The 16,458-nt window shown below is 63.8% G+C and overlaps 3 protein-coding genes across 3 annotated transcripts; 1 reads left to right on the forward strand and 2 right to left on the reverse strand.

Annotated features, from left to right (window-relative positions):
• Positions 1-1,171: 1,171 nt before the first annotated feature.
• Positions 1,172-7,211, reverse strand: MCOLN1 (mucolipin 1). Its single transcript, XM_035313187.1, has 14 exons — positions 7,111-7,211; positions 6,790-6,998; positions 5,538-5,705; positions 5,292-5,451; positions 5,025-5,112; positions 4,284-4,380; positions 4,073-4,172; positions 3,867-3,973; positions 3,455-3,604; positions 3,199-3,300; positions 2,791-2,913; positions 2,305-2,511; positions 2,054-2,184; positions 1,172-1,698 (listed from the first exon to the last, which is right to left on the reverse strand). The coding sequence occupies exons 1-14, from the start codon at positions 7,124-7,126 to the stop codon at positions 1,662-1,664; spliced, it is 1,695 nt and encodes a 564-aa protein (XP_035169078.1). The 5' UTR covers positions 7,127-7,211; the 3' UTR covers positions 1,172-1,661.
• A 614-nt stretch (positions 7,212-7,825) lies between these two features.
• On the reverse strand, positions 7,826-12,047 carry LOC118158518 (cytochrome P450 4F22). Its single transcript, XM_035313189.1, has 12 exons — positions 11,829-12,047; positions 11,248-11,392; positions 10,596-10,649; positions 10,393-10,520; positions 10,008-10,135; positions 9,553-9,820; positions 8,919-8,985; positions 8,707-8,836; positions 8,494-8,627; positions 8,342-8,406; positions 8,171-8,253; positions 7,826-8,081 (listed from the first exon to the last, which is right to left on the reverse strand). Exons 1-12 carry the CDS (start codon positions 11,997-11,999, stop codon positions 7,904-7,906), a joined length of 1,551 nt encoding a protein of 516 aa, XP_035169080.1. The 5' UTR covers positions 12,000-12,047; the 3' UTR covers positions 7,826-7,903.
• A 906-nt stretch (positions 12,048-12,953) lies between these two features.
• Positions 12,954-16,256, forward strand: LOC118158519 (N-acetylmuramoyl-L-alanine amidase-like). Its single transcript, XM_035313190.1, is given in 6 exon segments — positions 12,954-13,094; positions 14,033-14,190; positions 14,192-14,870; positions 15,344-15,554; positions 15,721-16,015; positions 16,138-16,256. Coding segments are annotated over 6 exon segments (1,398 nt in total). The 5' UTR covers positions 12,954-13,042; the 3' UTR covers positions 16,141-16,256.
• The last annotated feature ends 202 nt before the right edge of the window (positions 16,257-16,458 follow it).

Genomic DNA, 16,458 nt, shown 5'->3' on the forward strand with positions numbered 1-16,458 from the left:
CCCCCCCCGGGGCTCCGCGCTCACCAACCGCCGCTCGCCGCCTCCCGCCCCGCTCCGGCCTCAGCGGCGGCCCCCGCGGGGTCATGGCTCCTTTAAGGCCGCCCGCCCGCCCCCTTGACGTCAGGGGGATGGAGGGAGTCCGGGCCGTGCCGCCATATTGGGAAGGTCCGCCGGAGACTATAAGGGAACGAGGGCGCCATCTTGGGCGCGGAAAGAGGGGGGCGATGTTATCGCAGGACGGCCGGGAAGGCGTTTGGGCGCCGGCGCCATCTTGGGTGTGGCAGGGGAAGCCTCAGCAGCCCCCCCGGTCCCTGGCACCCCGGTGGTGGGAACCTGGGAGCACCCTCAGGGTCCTGGGGGACACAGAGGGCAGGCAGGGTGAAGGCACGCCAGCACGAGCCCCGTCCCCAGGGGTGGCCTGGGGTGCCAGCCGCCCCCCTCAGCCCCAGCTCTGGCAGCCCCCACACTGTCCCCACGGCACAGGGCACCCACAGAGCACAGAGGCGCCACTCTCTCCCTGGGCACTTTATTCTCCCGCCACAGCACCCAGAAGCTGCCCTGAACCCAACTGGGTTCACGACCGCAAGCAGCATTAAGATCAGCATTGCCTGCTGCCATTGCCACCATGCCACGATTTGGGATGAATTCGGCCTTTTTCAGGCTGTGCCTGGAGCCAGTGGCTCCTGGCCCCGCTCCAGCAGGGAGCAGCTGCTTGGCCGCTTACAAAACCTGCCCTTGACTTGTCCAGCGCTGTGTCAACAAGCTCCGAGTGCCAAAACCTCAGCCCGAGGGAAACAAGGCGGCTGTCAGCTGGGGCACAGGGACACCGAGCAGCCCTTGTCCCACTCCTTGGAGTGGGACAGGGGTGCAAGGGGGACTCCTGGGGCCCTTTGTGCCTGAACAGTGCCCCAGAACGGTTAAGGTGCGGTTGGGCTCTGAGCTCAGGAAAGGAGTAAGTCCCCCAGGGAGGCAAAATGGTGCTGGGCTCCAGGATGCAGCCCCAAGCAAGAGCCTGATGTTGCTGAGGGGCTGCAGGGCTCAGGACTAAGAACAGGGACACATCCCCAGTGTCACCAAGGGGCTGCAGGGCTTAGGGACAAATGCCTCACTGTGGGGCTTGGGGACAAACCCCCAGAGATGTCCCTTACTGCTCTAGGGCAAGGACAAAGTCCCCAGCACAGCCAAAGGGCTTTAGGGTTCTGGCACAAAGCCCAAGACTTGTCCCAGACGTGGCCAAGGGGCAGCTGGGCTTGGTGCTGAGAGCAGGGGAAAGTCCATGACACAGCCCAGGGGCTGCAGGGCTTCAGGACGAAGCCTCAGGCAAGTTCTTGATGCAGCCCAAGAGGCTGCAGAGCTCCAGGCTGAGCCCCCAGATTACAGCTGAGGGGCTGCAAGTGAGCCCGAGTGGCTGCTGGGCTCTGGTTCGGTATTGGGAGTGCAGAGGCACAGTGTCTGTCAAAAATAAAATGGGATGAGCGTCCATCTGGTCTCCCCATCACCTGTGGGGTGTCCATGTCAGCGCAGGGGACGCACGCGCCAGCAATCCCTGCTCCTTTGGGGCTGGTGTCGAGCCCCGAGTCAGTAAAAGCAGACAGTAAAATAAATACGAGGGCTCATGGCCGGCAGGAGCACAAAGTGCTGCGAGTCCCTGGGATCCTCCCTCAGTTCACCAGCATCGTGTTGTCCTGCAGAGGAGCCCTGCGGGTTAATGGGGGTAGAATTGGATTAATTTGGAGAAGCAAGCTTCAAATAGAGATAGCTGCAGCAAAAGGGATGCCCCAACACCCTAGAAACAAGTGGCAAACAGAGACATGAGGTTAATGATGGGCACTGGGGAAGGAACAACATGGAGGGCTCCCCTAAGGACATTTTGGGACACCAAAAGACAGATGTTGACATCGAGACACAGCTCGGGGCAGCCCAATGAGGCTGGAAATCACAACCTTTGTGACACTGGCCACGGAACCTGCAGGAAGCAAGCTCTAAATCCTCCTCTCCCAGCACGTCGGAGGACTTGGGGCAGAGCAGGGGCTGCAGAGCCCCCCGTGCTCACCGTTCACAGCAGCAGAAGACGGAGCAGGACGAGGTGCTGTCGCGGCGGTACTTGCCCGACTTGGGGCTGTCCTTGCACTCGGCAATGTAGGCGTGGAGCCGGGACACAGGCGTTTCGCCCTCGCACTGGTGCTGCAGGGATGGGACAGGGGAAATGAACCCCTCTGGCTGCAGTGTTGGCTCCTCACCCCATCAAGGCCACCCCAAAAGAAAGCCTGTAAGCTTCGCTCCATCGCTGGGCTTCAGTCTCACCTTAATGGTCTCGTAGGAGCCGGTGATGAGGGCAATGAAGAGGCTGAGGACCATGTAGATGAAGAGGCTGATGAAGGTGTACAGGTAGATCTGGCTGAAGAGCCACACCAGGTAGCTGTTCTGCTGCATCTCGGCGAAGGTGACAAACATGTCGTCCCCGTTGATGAGGGAGAAGAGGCACTCAGACACCATGGAGAGGGAGCGGAACTAGGGCAGGAAGGGACAAAGAGCTGCCAGACACGTCAAGCCACATCGTCACCCCGTCCTCTCCACTATCAGCCTGAAATCTCCCCAAAAATCACTGCCACGTTTGCTCAATGCCCCACGAGCTGCCCCAGTGCTGCTGCTCCACCAGGTGCCTCATTTAACACAGCCCTGTGCTCATCTCCCCCTAAACCAGGGCAGGGAATCGCCCCAGGGTGGGAGCTGCCCCCGGAGGGGGGTGAAGCCCACCCAAGCCCATCTCGGAGGAGCCTGGAGCAGCACCTTGACGTGGTACGGTCCCAGCACAATCCACCCGCAGAAGCAGTAGCCCAGGTAGATGACGGCCACGCAGCAGCAGAAGCGGATGACGTTCGGGAGGGCCACCCGCAGCGTCACGATGAGAATCTGGGGGTGGAAAATACACAGGGATTAAACTCCGCCCTTCCCGAAGGATGTCAGCAGTCTGACACGAGGGGACGGGGACCCATGAGTCGGGCTACTGGGGACAATTCCCACAAGAGTAGCAGTGAGGACCATGGCTCAAGCACTCTGATTCTGAGGTGTCCAGCAGAAGACGACACACACAGCAGCCACAGGATGGGCCCCAGCCCCACCGAGTGCCTCCGGGCTCAGGGTCAGCCCTGAAAATTGTCCCCTCGGGTCACAGGGCATCTCCCCAGAGCCACTCACGTTGTACTTCTGGAAGAAGGTGAGGTAGCGAATGACTCCAACCCAGACCAGCAGCGTGGAGGTGCCCAGGAGGATGCTGCAGACGTCGTAGCTGGCAAAGTTCTGCAGGGACAGAGGGGGCACGGGCCTGAGCCGTGACCCGCGCCCTTCCCGTGGTCCTAACATCCCCCTGCTCCAGCCACAAGCTGGGACAGCAGCAAGAAAGGACTCTGCCTGTTCCTCTGTTACCATCTTCGCCCCATGGTGTCTCCCCTACCTTGGACTCAATGCCAATCTTCATGATGGTTCCCAGCACAGTGAGGACGTCGCTGATGACGAGCAGGATGTACCAACCATTGAGGAACTCCATGCGGTCTGACAGGCACACGCTCTGCTTGTAGCGGCGCTGGAAGAACTGGCTGAATTCCTGCGTGGGGAGGAGAAACGGGATCCTCAACGTGCAGCGCTGCGGTTTGCTCACTCCTCAGCACCCAGCTGGGAACTGTGGCTTTGTCTGAGCATTCCCGTGCAAGCAGGGTGTCCTTAAGACACCCTGGTTTTGAAAAAACATCTTTTTTTCCTCTCTTTTTGTTGAAAGAACATCTTGGTGGCAGCTCTGGACACCCCTATGGCTTACACGGGGGATGGCAGCTATGGTTAGCGCTGCTTTCCGTTGTCCCATCACTCACGTGCTGCAGCATCAGGCCCCGGATGATGGAGCGAGTGCAGAGGATGAAAGAGAGCGAGCAGACGAGGATCACGATGACGTCAAAGAAGAGCCGAAAGGAGTTGTCACCTGCAGGACACGCGGTGGCTCCCGTCAGCGAAAGGGGCACCGGGATCGCGGCGTGCCTGGGACCGATGCCACCTCTGTCCCAGCCAACGCGGCTCCTACCCCTGCCGAAGATGCTGGGATCTTTGCACTCCTTGATGTCAGCCCGGTTGTTGAGGTGGATTTTCACCCGGCCGCTGTGCGCCTTGTTGTCAAACGTGATCTGGGAGAGGGGGGAAGAGCTCGCAGAACTGGCCGGCAGCTCCTCGCTCCGTGGCCAGCATCCAACCCTCCGTGCCCGCCACCAGTCCCGGTTGCCGTGCCGGGCACTCACGGTGATGGTGAAGGTGTAGCAGTCCGGGATCTCGTTGTTGATGATGGTCTGGATGTTGATGGCCTTCAGCTTGAACTGGATGGTGACGTTGATGAGCCTAAGGGAGGGGACAGGCATCAATGTCCCTCCTGGGGCTTGTCCAGGAGGTCACAGAGCCCAGCGCCAACCTCAAACCCCAGCACTGAGGCAAAGAGCCATCCCGCTGGGGGAATAACTTCTTTGGGAGCATAAAAAGGGCATTTCCAGCTCTGGAGGACCAAACCACAGCATCGGTGACTTTTACTTCCAGGATGAGCTGCGCCACATCTCCAGGCACCAGCCCTCGCATCCCTCCGCCCAGCACCAACCCTGGCACAAAATGGGGAAGCGGGGCCAGGGCAAGGGCTTGGTGGTGCTGAAAACCTGTCCACGGGCCCCCAAAACAGCACCAAAGGCTGGGAGACTTTCTGGGAGGGAAACCAACCCTTGCCGCCGGTGTTGCAGGACTGAAGAGGTGTCTCGGGGCCAGCTCCACAGCCAACACCAATGGAGCCGGAAAGCAGCTGCCTCTTGTGCAACCACCCTAGTTTCACATCTCCCTCAGCTCAAGGGTGAATTTCTTTCCGTCTCGTGACCGTTTTTAGAACTACCGAGTGCTTTTCCATCCCGGCAGAGAGCCTGGAACTCATAAAGCACGACGAATTCCCTGTACCAGGGATGTCCCTGGCACTCAAACACCGTGGGGGAGGTAACGGTGATTACTTGTGAAATTTGAGGGTGAAGTTCTTGTAGCTGCGGTCCAGCTCCGGGGGCAGAGGATGCGTGTCCTCAGGGTCCACTCCCAGACAGTCTGCAGGTAGGGAGAAGCACCTTCAGGGAAGCCCGAAGACCCCAGCAGACCCCTAAGTCCCTCTCAAATCCAGCGCACAGAGCAAAAAAAAACACCCCCAGCAGCCCCCAGACTCCCCCCCAGGACCCAGCAGGGGCTGTGGAATGGCTGAGCTGGGCCTCACTGTCCCCACCACCCACCGGTGACAATCTTGGGGTCGATGTTGAAGGTATCGTTGGCGGGGTCGATGCGCCCTTTGCGGTAGTACTGCTGGCACAGCATGAGGGCTGACTGGTTCCCTCCGCTCTCCCCTCGCACGTAGGCGTAGCGGCCGATGGTCTCGTTGGGAATGGCCAGGTACTGGCAAAGGAGATGCCCTCAGGGGCTGGACACGTCCCCGAGCACCTCCGTGCCCCCCTACGGCCCCGTCCAGGCGCAGCTCTCACCTTCTCCACGGTGTAAAACACGCGGTCGTAGAGGTCGCGCTGGGTGTAGACGGCGTAGGAGTCGTCGGCGCCGTCCACGTAGTCCTTCAGGAAGAGGTGCTTGAAGGCAACGGTATTCTCCTCCTTGAACGTCACCACCATCTGGTTGCTGAGCCCGAAGAGGATGAGCTGACGGACACAGGGGGCCGGGATGAAACCCCTGCCCCGGCAGCTCCGTAAAACAGATCCGAAACTGCTCCACCCCAGAGAGCTCACGGGAAGGAAAATGCCATCACCCGACGCTCAGAGTCCCCGGTGAGACAAGGGCCAGCTCTCTGTCCCCCATCTCCACCTGATTTCCCCAAAACCAGTGCTCCACAGGGACCCCCACAAAAAAAAACTAAAAAACACGGTGGCAGAGGGGACAGAGATCTTCCATTGGCGCTTTCCCTGCCTGCGTGCTCCAAACCTTCCCCCAGCCCAGTAATGACCTCATGTTCATCAAGAAAAGCTAATTACAACCGTGTTTATCAACACGAGAGGCCGCTCGGCGGCACAAGAAGCAGGGGAAGGGCTTGGGTGTCTCTGGGTGCTGTCACGACCCCACAGAAGGAGCGGGTCACACGGCGGCTGCTTCCTCCAAGCCTTGTGACCGCAGCCTGGCAGCTTCAGCTTTTCTTTATCCGTCCCAAGAGACTGTGCCACTGCCTCGGGTGAGCGCTTTCCTTTCTGTTCCTCTTTTGTGGGGAACCCCGGGTGTCCCCAAACAAGTCCCCCCCCCCGTTCAACCTCCAAGCTTCTCCAGGGGTATCCAGCCCCCCAAAAGGTCCAGGACTCCCTACGATGTCCCCATGCCTCCCCAGGCGTCCCCTCCGATGTCCCCATGCCCACTGCCCACCTTTCAGGGTCCCCTCCATGCCCCGTGTCCCCTCGTCCAGCGCTCAGGGCTCTGCTCATCACCAAAGCGTCTCCTCCCCTGCATCCCAGCGGTGCCACTGCAGCCCCTGCAGCCCCCTCCTCAGTGTCCCCACGGCCCAGAGCCCCCCAGTCTTCTGCTGCTGGCACCCTCCCTGGTGTCCCCAACCCTGCTGTCCCCAGCCCCCAGAGCCTCCCCCCACACCCCGGCTCCACATCCCCCTCCCCACTGTCCCCATACCCCCCGGCCCCCAGAGTCCCTTCCCCGGTGTCCCCAAGCCCCGGTGCCGCCCCACCCCAGTGCCCCCGTGCCCTAGCCCCCCCCCCCCCCACAGTGTCCCCCTCGGTGTCCCCCCACCTGCACGGTGACCAGCAGGATCTTGGCCAGCTGAAGCCCCAGCTTCACCGGCCGCCTGCCCCGCGCCCGGTACTTGTCGCACGGGCTCATGAAGAAGTACTTGAGGCGGCGCCGCAGCTCCTCCTCCTCCTCCTCCTCCTCCTCTGCCGTCGCCACCGGAGCATCCGTCGCGCCGTAACCGGGCCCGCGGCTCAGGAGCCGCTCGGTCTCTGCGGGAAGGGGCAGGTAACAGGCCGGGGCCGGGGCCGGGGCCGGTAACAGGCCTGGGGTCCCCGCCGGCATCGCCGGCCCCAATTCCCACTCCCCGGCCCCCCCCCTCACCGGACGGGGCCGCCATGGCACCGCCGCTCCGCGGCTTCAGCCGCCCGCCTCACGTGACCGGAAGTCGGTGGCCCCGCCCCACCGCTGCTGCGCGCGCCGCGGCCGCACCCACCCGTTGCTATGCGCACCATGGCCACGCCCATCCGTTGCCACGCGCGCCGTGACCTCGCCCCCCCGTCGCTAAGCGCGCCGCAGCTGGTCCGCCGTTGCTATGGGCGCGGTAGCCCCGCCCACCCGCTCGCCGGTGGCGCGGAGCATTGTGGGAAGGAAGGGCTGCCTCTGCTCCGCCCCCTGACCCTTGCCCTCTGGGTGACCCCTAAGGTGACCCCTGACCTGGCCTTGACCTCTGTGCCCTGCGCATGTCCGTGCTGGGGACACGTCGGGGACACATTAGGGACATGTCGGGGACACGTTGGGGACATGTTGGGGACATGCTGGGGACACATCAGGGACAGGATGGGGACAGAACACGCGGCACCAGGACATGTCCTTGCTAGGGGACACGTCCATGCCAGGAGGTGACACAAGGCTCTGGGGTCACGTCCCTGCCAGGACAGGACCTTGTGGCCCAGGGGACGTCTGTGCCACGAGGTGACACCTGGCACAGTGTGACACGTCCATGGAGGATGGCATCCTGTCCCCCAGGGGACGTCCCTGTGACCCACAGGACACGTCCCTCACCCCAGCCCCATGTCACCACCATGCCACCGTCCCTGCCACGCCACCATTTATTCGCTGCTCGGGCAGGACGGCCGCCGCCTGGGTTGTCCCCATGTCGCCACGTCCCCGTTCCTCAGGCCTCCTCCGGCAGAGGCTCCAGCCGCAGCCAGAGGCCGTCCTCGGCGCGGAGGATGAGCTCGGTCTTGCGGCGCACCGGCCTCCCCTCGTCCGGCCTCACGGCGAAGCGCGCCAGCGTCAGCGCCGCCACCACCCGCAGCTCGGCCATGGCGAAGCTCTGCCCGATGCAGTTCCTGCCACCGCGTTCCCCGGGGTCAGCGCGGGCTCAGCACCCTGGTGCCGGGTGGCGCACGGGGACAACCCCATCCCCACCGTGGCTTACCTGGGCCCGGCGGAGAAGGGGATGAAGGCCAGCGGGGACCGTCCCTGGCTGTTCTCCGGGCTGAACCGCAGAGGGTTGTAGATCTGGGGTGACAAGGATGCTGGCATGCCGTGGGGACACTGGTGACAGGGACGTCCCGCTGTCCCACGGCCATGCCAGCAGTGGCTCTACCTGGGGCTCGGGCCAGATGTCAGGGTTGTGGTGGGTCCCGTAGATGCTCATGAGGCAGATGACCCCTGGTGGGACGGACATGGGGCTGCCTTATGTACAGGGGACCGGAGGGATGGGGACACTGGGGAAGTTGGGGACACCTCATGGCCTACCCTTGGGGATGACGCGCCCGTCACGCATGGCGATGTCCTCGGTGCAGCGCCGGGACACGGCAGTGACCGGGGGGTGCAGGCGGAGGCTCTCCTTGATGCACATGGTGGTGAAGGGCAGGCGGGACAGGTCCTCCCTGGGGGGTAAAGGACAGTGGCACCGGAGTCCCTGAGCCGGATGGCCAAGGGGACGATGACACCAGGGGGGTCTCTCACCACTCGATCTCCACCACGTCCCTGCCCTTGAGGAGCTCGCGGGCCTCCTGGCGGCACCGCTCCTGATAGTCGGGGTGGTGGGCCAGGTTGTAGAGCAGCCATGCCAGGCCACTGGCCGTTGTGTCGTGCCCTGCTGGGGATGAGGAGGAGGTTAGGGGACATGAGAATGTCCCCGTGTCCCCCCTCCAATGGCACCCTGCAGCCTCCCTCACCCTCAAACATGAAGGTGTCAGCCTCGGCCGAGATGTCCTCGTCCGATAGGGTGTTGCCGTCCTCATCCTGCAAGGGTGAACGTGGAGGCTGAGGGTCCCCCCATGGCCACTGGGCTACTGCCAGCCCTCTCCTTTGCCCACATGTCCACTGGTGTCACCCCGTGGCCACAAGAACATGGCTGGTCCTTCACATGGCCACCACTGTCCTCGTGGTCACCACAACTCTCATGCCAACAGTCTGTGGCCGTCACTGTCCCCATGGCCACCACCATCCATCCCATGGGCCACTGCCACCACCCTGTGGCCAGCCTTTCCCATGGCCACCACCGTCCCCCTATAGCTGCCAACCCTTCCCAGGGCCACCACAATCCCCTTGGCCACCGTTGTCCTGCTATGGCTACCACCACATGGCCAATCTTCCCTGTGACTACCACCATCCTACTGGTCAGCACAGCTCCTTGGCCACCACCATTCTCTTGGCCTCCACCATCTCCCCATGGCCACCACCCTACCGCCAACCCTCTCCAAGGCCACCACCATTCTCTTGGCCACCACCTCTTGGTTGCAACCATTCCCCCATGGCCACCACGCTACCCCCAACCCTCCCCATGACCCCACTGTCCCCGTCCCAAACCTTCGTGAGCAACAGGAGGTCGATGAAGTCTATGCTCCTTCCCTGGTGGCTCTCCAGCCAGGCCTGGTGGCCAAGGTGGTTGAGGGCTTGGCGCCGGCGCTGCACCACGTCGGCGGTGAAGTTGTGCACGGTGGCGCAGGCGCGGGCAAAGCGGCGCCCGTCGGCAGAGAGGCGGTAGAGCCATGACGGGTGATGGAGCAGCCGGTGATGGCGCCGCACCACCAAGGTGCTGAGCTCCAGGATGGCTTTGATGTACTCGCTGGGCTGCCTGCGTGACAACAGGGGACCGCTGGGGACGGCCACCACTGTTTTGGTGGAACACCAAAGGGACGGTGCCAGGGTGGTGGCACCTAGCTGGGGACAGAGCTGGAGCAAGGGGCGGCCCTGATGGGTGTCCAGGGAGGGATGTGACGGGGACACCAGGGCCCTTGGCATGGGGATGGGGCCACACTCACTCCTGGCAGCGGCTGTCATGGCTGAAGATGCACTTCTGGAGGCTGTCGAGGGTGAGGAGGCTGAGGTGCTCCAGTACGTTCAGCTCCACCGTTCCCCCTGCTGCCTCCGCCGCCGCCCGCCACTTGGCCTGCGGGCAGCGGGTGATGGTCAGGGGTTGGGATGCGGGTGTGGGATGGGGTCAGGAGCCAGGGGCCAGGTGACGATAAGGGTCAGGAACCGGGGTCTGGGTGCAGATTTGGGTGAGGAACCAGGGTCTGGACGTGGATCTGGGTGAGGAACCAGGGTCTGGGTGCAGGTCTGGGTGAGGAACCAGGGTCTGGGTGAGGATCCGGGTCAGGAACCAGGGTCTGGGTGCAGGTCAGGGTGCTGGGGGTCCGTGCTCACATGCATGATGTGGGTGCTGCTGTTGAAGATGCTCACGTAGGACTTGAGGATGTCGAAGTGGAAGGCAGGTGTCAGCAGGCGTCGGTGCTGGGCCCATTTGTCCCCGTGGCTCAGCAGCAGCCCGTCCCCTGCACGAGGCACCCTGTTCCATCTGTGGGGCACCCATGGGTGCTGTCCCCCCCTGTCCTAGGGCCCCCACTCACCCAGCCAGGGCTTGAGGAAGCCATAGAAGAGTTTGTCCTTGGGAGCAATGAAGGCTGCAAGAGAGGGGAATGCGGGGCGTCCAGCGGTGAGGGGTGGCACGGGGGTGGCACCAGGTCCCCTTGGGGGCTTGCAAGGGTCTTGGGGTTCCAAAGGAGTGGGGATCCCCCCCCTCTTGTGCACCCACAGGGTGGGTGGAGCCACCACAGGATGAGTATTTGGGCACAACCAGGCCAACAGGCTGGCCATGGTGACAATTTTGAATGGGGACCCTTGGGGACAGGTTGGTGTCCACCACACAGAGCTGGGCATTAGTGGCAGCTCTGGCTGGCCCTGGGGGTCCTTGCGGTTGGGTTGATGGCCACCATGGGTGCCTGGGCATAGCTGGGTCACCGAATCAGCCACGGGTGACACTTTTGGGTGACTCTGGGGACTCTTGAGGACAGGTTGGTGGCCACCATGGGATGAGCATTTTGGGTTGCCCGTGGTTCACACCTTTGGGTGGACCCCAGGGTTAGGTTGGTGGCCACCAGGGGATGGCACAGCTGGGCCACCTGCAGATAACACCTCTGGGTGGCCCCGGGGACCCTCAGGGACAGGTCAGTGACCCCTGTGACCCCCCCCCACCCCCCAGTGTCCCCCATCGTGGGCTACCTGAGGCCAGGAGCACAGGGCGGAGGGTGTCGGGGTGGAAGAGGCGGAGGACAGGCAGCCACGGTGACACCCACCAGAGGCAGCCGTGGCGGTAGCGTGCCACCAGCTGGTCCACGTCCTGCAGTCCTTCCTCCGTGTTCTTCCCCTGTGCCACGGGGCACCGCGGGGCTCACGGACAGCTATCTCCCTGCTATCACCCCCAAATGCCACCATCCTGTCCCTGCTGTCCCCTTACTGGTGTCACCACCCTCTCTTTGCTGTCCCCCCGCAGGTGTCACCACCCTGTACTTGCTGTCACCCCCAGGTGCAACCTCTCTGTCCCACCTGCCCCTGCTATCACCCCCAGTGCCACCACCCCGTCCCTGCTTCCACTCCAAAAGCCACCAACCACCCTGTCCCCACTGTCCGTTAAGTTCCGCCGCCCTGTCCCTGTTGTCACCACCGGGTGGCACCACCTTCTTCCTGCTACCCCCCCCCCCCCACGTGCCACCGTCCTGTCCCTGCAACCCCTCCTGGGTGCCACCGCCCTGCCCCAGCTGTCCCCCCGCCGGTGCCACTGCCCCGTCCCCGTGTCCCCTCACCATGCCGGTGTGACCTAGCAGCCAGTTGCGCCAGGGTGGCCGGGGGAAGTGGCGCAGGTGGTGACAAGCAGCCCGGAAGCCAGTGACAGCGGCCACCGCACCCTGCAGCCACCCCAGCAGCAGGGCGAGGAGCAGGGCACCCAGGGGACCCAGCACCCAGGCCGCCACCATGGTCCCTACTCGTTGGGAACGCACTTTGGCACCCGGAACGGGGACAGGGCGAAGGTTGGGCTGGGGGTGGGGACACAGCCCGGCATTGTCACGTGTCCCCGCAGCTGGGTGTCACCGCGCGCGTCCCGGTGTCATCATCATGGCTTGATGTTTCCTGGTGGCATCATCCTATGATGTGTCCTGATGCCACTGTGCCACTGTGTGTATGCTGGTGGCATTGTCCCCTCCATACATGTCCTGGTGGCATCATGCCGTGACACGCCTGCTGGCAGCGTGGGTGCTGGGCCACCCATAGCATGCTGCAACCCCACCACCGCACCCATGGGTGCTCCGGCCACCCACAGCATGGCGCAACGCTCCCACCACACCCATGGGCGCTGGGGCACCTTCAGCGTGGCACCCATGGGTGCTGGGGCTGCTGGGCACGGGGGGGAGGGAGGGGGGAGGCACCCAAGGGTCCCACCTGGAGGGTTTTAGCCCCGCCCCCTGGCTGGGACCCCCCCTCCCCCCCCGCGCCCCCCGCGGGGGGGCGGGGGGGGGGGGGGGGGGGGGGGGGGCCGGGGCTGTGGAGTCGGTGCACACACACGCACATGCATGCACACATATGTGCACACACATGCACATGCATGAACATGCGATCCAGTGTGGAAACACACACCTCTGTGCATGCGTGCACGTGTGCGCATGTACACACACATGTGCACGCTCCATGTGCACTCACACGTGTGCCTGCACACACACGTGTGCACACGTCCCCTGGACACACCCATGCCCACACATGCATGTGTGCACACGCACGCCATGCACACACGCGCAGATCCCTTTCCCAGGCTCCACCCCGTGCACATGCATGTGCGCCCTGCCTTGCACACACACACATCGCACACGTGAGCTGCCCACACAACACACGCACGCCACATGCGGATGCCCCCCCCCCGGTCCCCCCCCCCCCCCCAGCGGCCACCGTGCCCTGGTGACACCCCCAGGCGTGGGGACAAAGTCCGTGTGATGCATCGACCGGGGGCTGCATCCTGCCCTGCGCCATGCTCCCGTGGCTCGTCGTGGCGCTCAGCGTCTGCGCCTGGCTTGGCACAGGTAGGGGGGACACCCCGGGACAGCATGTCGCGACGGGCCACAACACGTCCCAACGCACCGGGACACGCTGCAACGTGCCATGGCTCTGCCACACGTGTGCCGTGGCTGCTCACATGACCGCAAGCCCCTTTTCTGGCCAAAACGGCTCCAGTCATGCTTCCTTTTTCCCTAATTAGTGAGATTTTAGCCCTAAATCGAAGCAGGTTGAGTGTCTGGGGGGGAGGGTGTGTACGCGTTTGGGGGGTGCCTCCAGTTTTGCGTGCATTTTGCTTCAGTAGGGCTGCAGGTGCTCGTACTGGGTGCTGTCACCTTGTTTTGGGGTGCTTTTGCCATTTTCTGTGTGCTTTTGTCATTTTCTGGCACGCAACCATCCTGCTGTGGGTGCATATTTCCCTGCTTTCGGTGCTTTTGCCCTTTTCTGCATTCCTTGGCCCTGCTCCAGGTACTTTCACATTGCCCTCTAGATGCATTTGCCCTCTTTGGGGTGCATGTGCCCTGCTCTGGCTGCTTTTGCCCTCCTCTGGGTACATTTGCTCTCCTTTGGGGGCTTTTCCCCATTTTTGGGGTGCTTTTGTTTTTTTTTTTTCTGGGTGCCTTTGCCCTGTTCTGGGTGCATTCACCTTTCTCTGGGTGCATTTTTCTGGGTGCTTTCCCTCTGGTTTGGGTGCATACATCCTGCTCTGGTGCATTTGCTCATTTCTGGGTGTGTTTGTCCCATTTTGGGTCCATTTGTCCTTCTCTGGCTCCTTTCACCCACCTCCTCGTGCCTTCACCCCGCCATGGGTGCCTTTGCTCTTTCCTGGGCGCTTTCACCCCATTTCACACGCAGTGTGGGTGAGGCTGCCTCATTTCGGGTGCATTTCCTCCGTTCTGGGGGCTTTCCCTTCCCAATTTCGGGTGCACCCCCCCCCCCACCTGCCTCCATCCCCCCCTCCCAGCTCTCCCCCCACGCCACATGGACACGGTGGTGCAGATCGTGGAAACCCTGGAGGCCGCCGAGGACCTCAGCCTGCCAGAGCTGGTGCGGGCACTGGGGAGCTGCAGCACCCCTGGGTGCCAAGCTGTGCTGGGGGACCCCCCCCCCACCCCCCCCACCCGGGCCAGCACTCAGCCCCGAGCAGCAGGCGCTGCTCACCCAGCTCCTGCGCCCTGACCCCACGGCGCCTGAGCGCAGCGCGGTGCTGGCACCCGACGGCTCCACCGTGGCCCTTGCGCCGCTGCTTGCAGGTGTGGAAGTGGGGCTGAGGCGGTCAGCAGGGTGGTCCGGCCCCATGCCCGAGCCTCCCGCTGCCCTCGATGCCCTCTACGCCGTCACCATCACCGAGGCGTTGGGGACAGCTTTCCTCTTGGCTCATGCCCACAACCACAGCGGGGCCACCCTGGGACCCGACGGGTGCTGGGATGATGTGGAAAACCCCCAGAACTTCACCCTGCTGGGTCCCCCTTCGCCCGTCCCCGAAGCTGTTGCCAATGGGGCGCTGGATGGGGTGCTGCTGGGTGCCCGCTTGGCCAAGGCACCCGTCCCGCTCGCCCCCCTGCTCCGGAGCTACTACGGGACAGACAACGGCACGGCGAGGGGGCGGCCCCCCAGCAGCTACCGGCGCCAGGATTTCGGGGCGCTGACAGGGCTGAAGAAGCTGGAGGAGGAGGTGGTGGCAATGCTGCGCCTGCTCCGGGTGCTGCCACCCACCCGAGGGCTCTTGGAGGACGTGGGTGCAGAGGAGGAGGTGGCCATCGCTCGCCAGGCGGCGCGGGACTTCATGGAGACCTATGTCGGTAGGGAGGTGGCACCCCCCAGAAAGAAAAGTTGGGTGGGAGGGAGGGCGCTGGGTGCTGGGATGGGTGCTGGGCGTGGGTGGGGCTTGGGGCACTTGGTGTCACCCCAGTGGAGGTGACATTGTCAAGGTCTGAGAGCCAAGTGGTGACACAGACTGGCATGGCCGGACACCACTGGGCTCCCAGGAGGGACGCTGGTGTGTCCCCAGATGGTGGATCCCCAGCTGGCCACCACCATGTCCCCCTGAATGGCCACCATCGTGTCCCTCGGATGGCCACCACTGTGTCCCCTTGGATGGCCACCACCGTGTCCTCTTGAATGGCCACCACCGTGTCCTCTGGAGCGGGTCCCCTGGGACAAAGCCACGTCCCCAGCCAAGGGCAGATGCTCCACGTCCCCAGGACCACGCGCGTCCCCAGCTGCCCATGGGACCGGGCAAGTCCCCGCTGCCACCACCTGCCTTCCCTCGCAGAGTGCCCAGCCATCGTCCCCCGGTGCATGTGGGGCGCCCGTCCTTACCGGGGCACCCCCAGACCCTTGTCCCTACCCCTGGGCTCTGTCTACATCCACCACACCTTCGTGCCCAGCGCCCCGTGCCGCACCTTCACCGCCTGCACCCACGCCATGCGCTCCATGCAGCGCTTCCACCAGGACACCCGTGGCTGGGATGACATCGGCTACAGGTGAGACTGATGGCACCGTCACCCTGCTGCCATCCCCGTCACCCCAATGTGGTCCTGGTCACCCCACCGTGGTCCCCATCACCCCACCATGGTCCCCGTCACCTCGTTGCGGTCCCCGCCACCCAACTCTGTGCACCTTGCGCTAACCACCCTTGGGTGCCTGCAGCTTCGTGGTGGGCTCGGACGGGTACCTGTACCAAGGTCGGGGGTGGCACTGGGTGGGTGCCCACACCAGAGGCCACAACACCAGAGGCTACGGCGTGGGCTACGTGGGCAACTTCTCAGCCACCCTGCCCGATCCCGACGCCATCGCCTTGGTGCGCGACGGCCTCCTGCCCTGCGCCGTCAGGGCGGGCCGGCTCCGCCACGACTACACCCTGCGTGGTCACCGGCAGGTGGTGAACACCAGCTGCCCCGGTGACTCCCTCTTCCAGGAGATCAGGACCTGGCGTGGCTTTGAGGTGGGCACCGGCTTCCACGGCATCTCCTGGGGGCGGGGGTTTTGGTGGTGCAGCCCACTGAGGCTGGAGGTGGGAGCGGATTCGGTGCCAGGACTGCCCGTGGGTTCTGCTGTCCTTCACAGTGAGGACTGGCCTCCAAGGGTGCTGCTCTGGGTGGGTGCTGGTCTGGATGGGTGCTGGTCTGGATGGGTGCTGCTAAGGTCAGATCCCGGTCTGGACGGATGGTGGCCTGATGGGTGACACCACTCTGGATGGACACTGGACAACGGACACCAGCCGGACCCCGGTCCAGACAGACAGATGGATGCCAGCCTGGATGGACACCTGTCTGGGTGGGCACCCAGGGGATGCCAGCCCAGAAGGACCCTGCCCCAGAATGTCTGCAGCCCCAAAGGACACTGGCCTGCACAGGTCCTGCCGTGGTCCCACTGGCCCAGCAGACC

The sequence above is a fragment of the Oxyura jamaicensis genome, assembly GCF_011077185.1.
Source record: "Oxyura jamaicensis isolate SHBP4307 breed ruddy duck chromosome 30 unlocalized genomic scaffold, BPBGC_Ojam_1.0 oxy30_random_OJ103, whole genome shotgun sequence".
Classification (NCBI taxonomy): Eukaryota; Metazoa; Chordata; class Aves; order Anseriformes; family Anatidae; genus Oxyura; species Oxyura jamaicensis.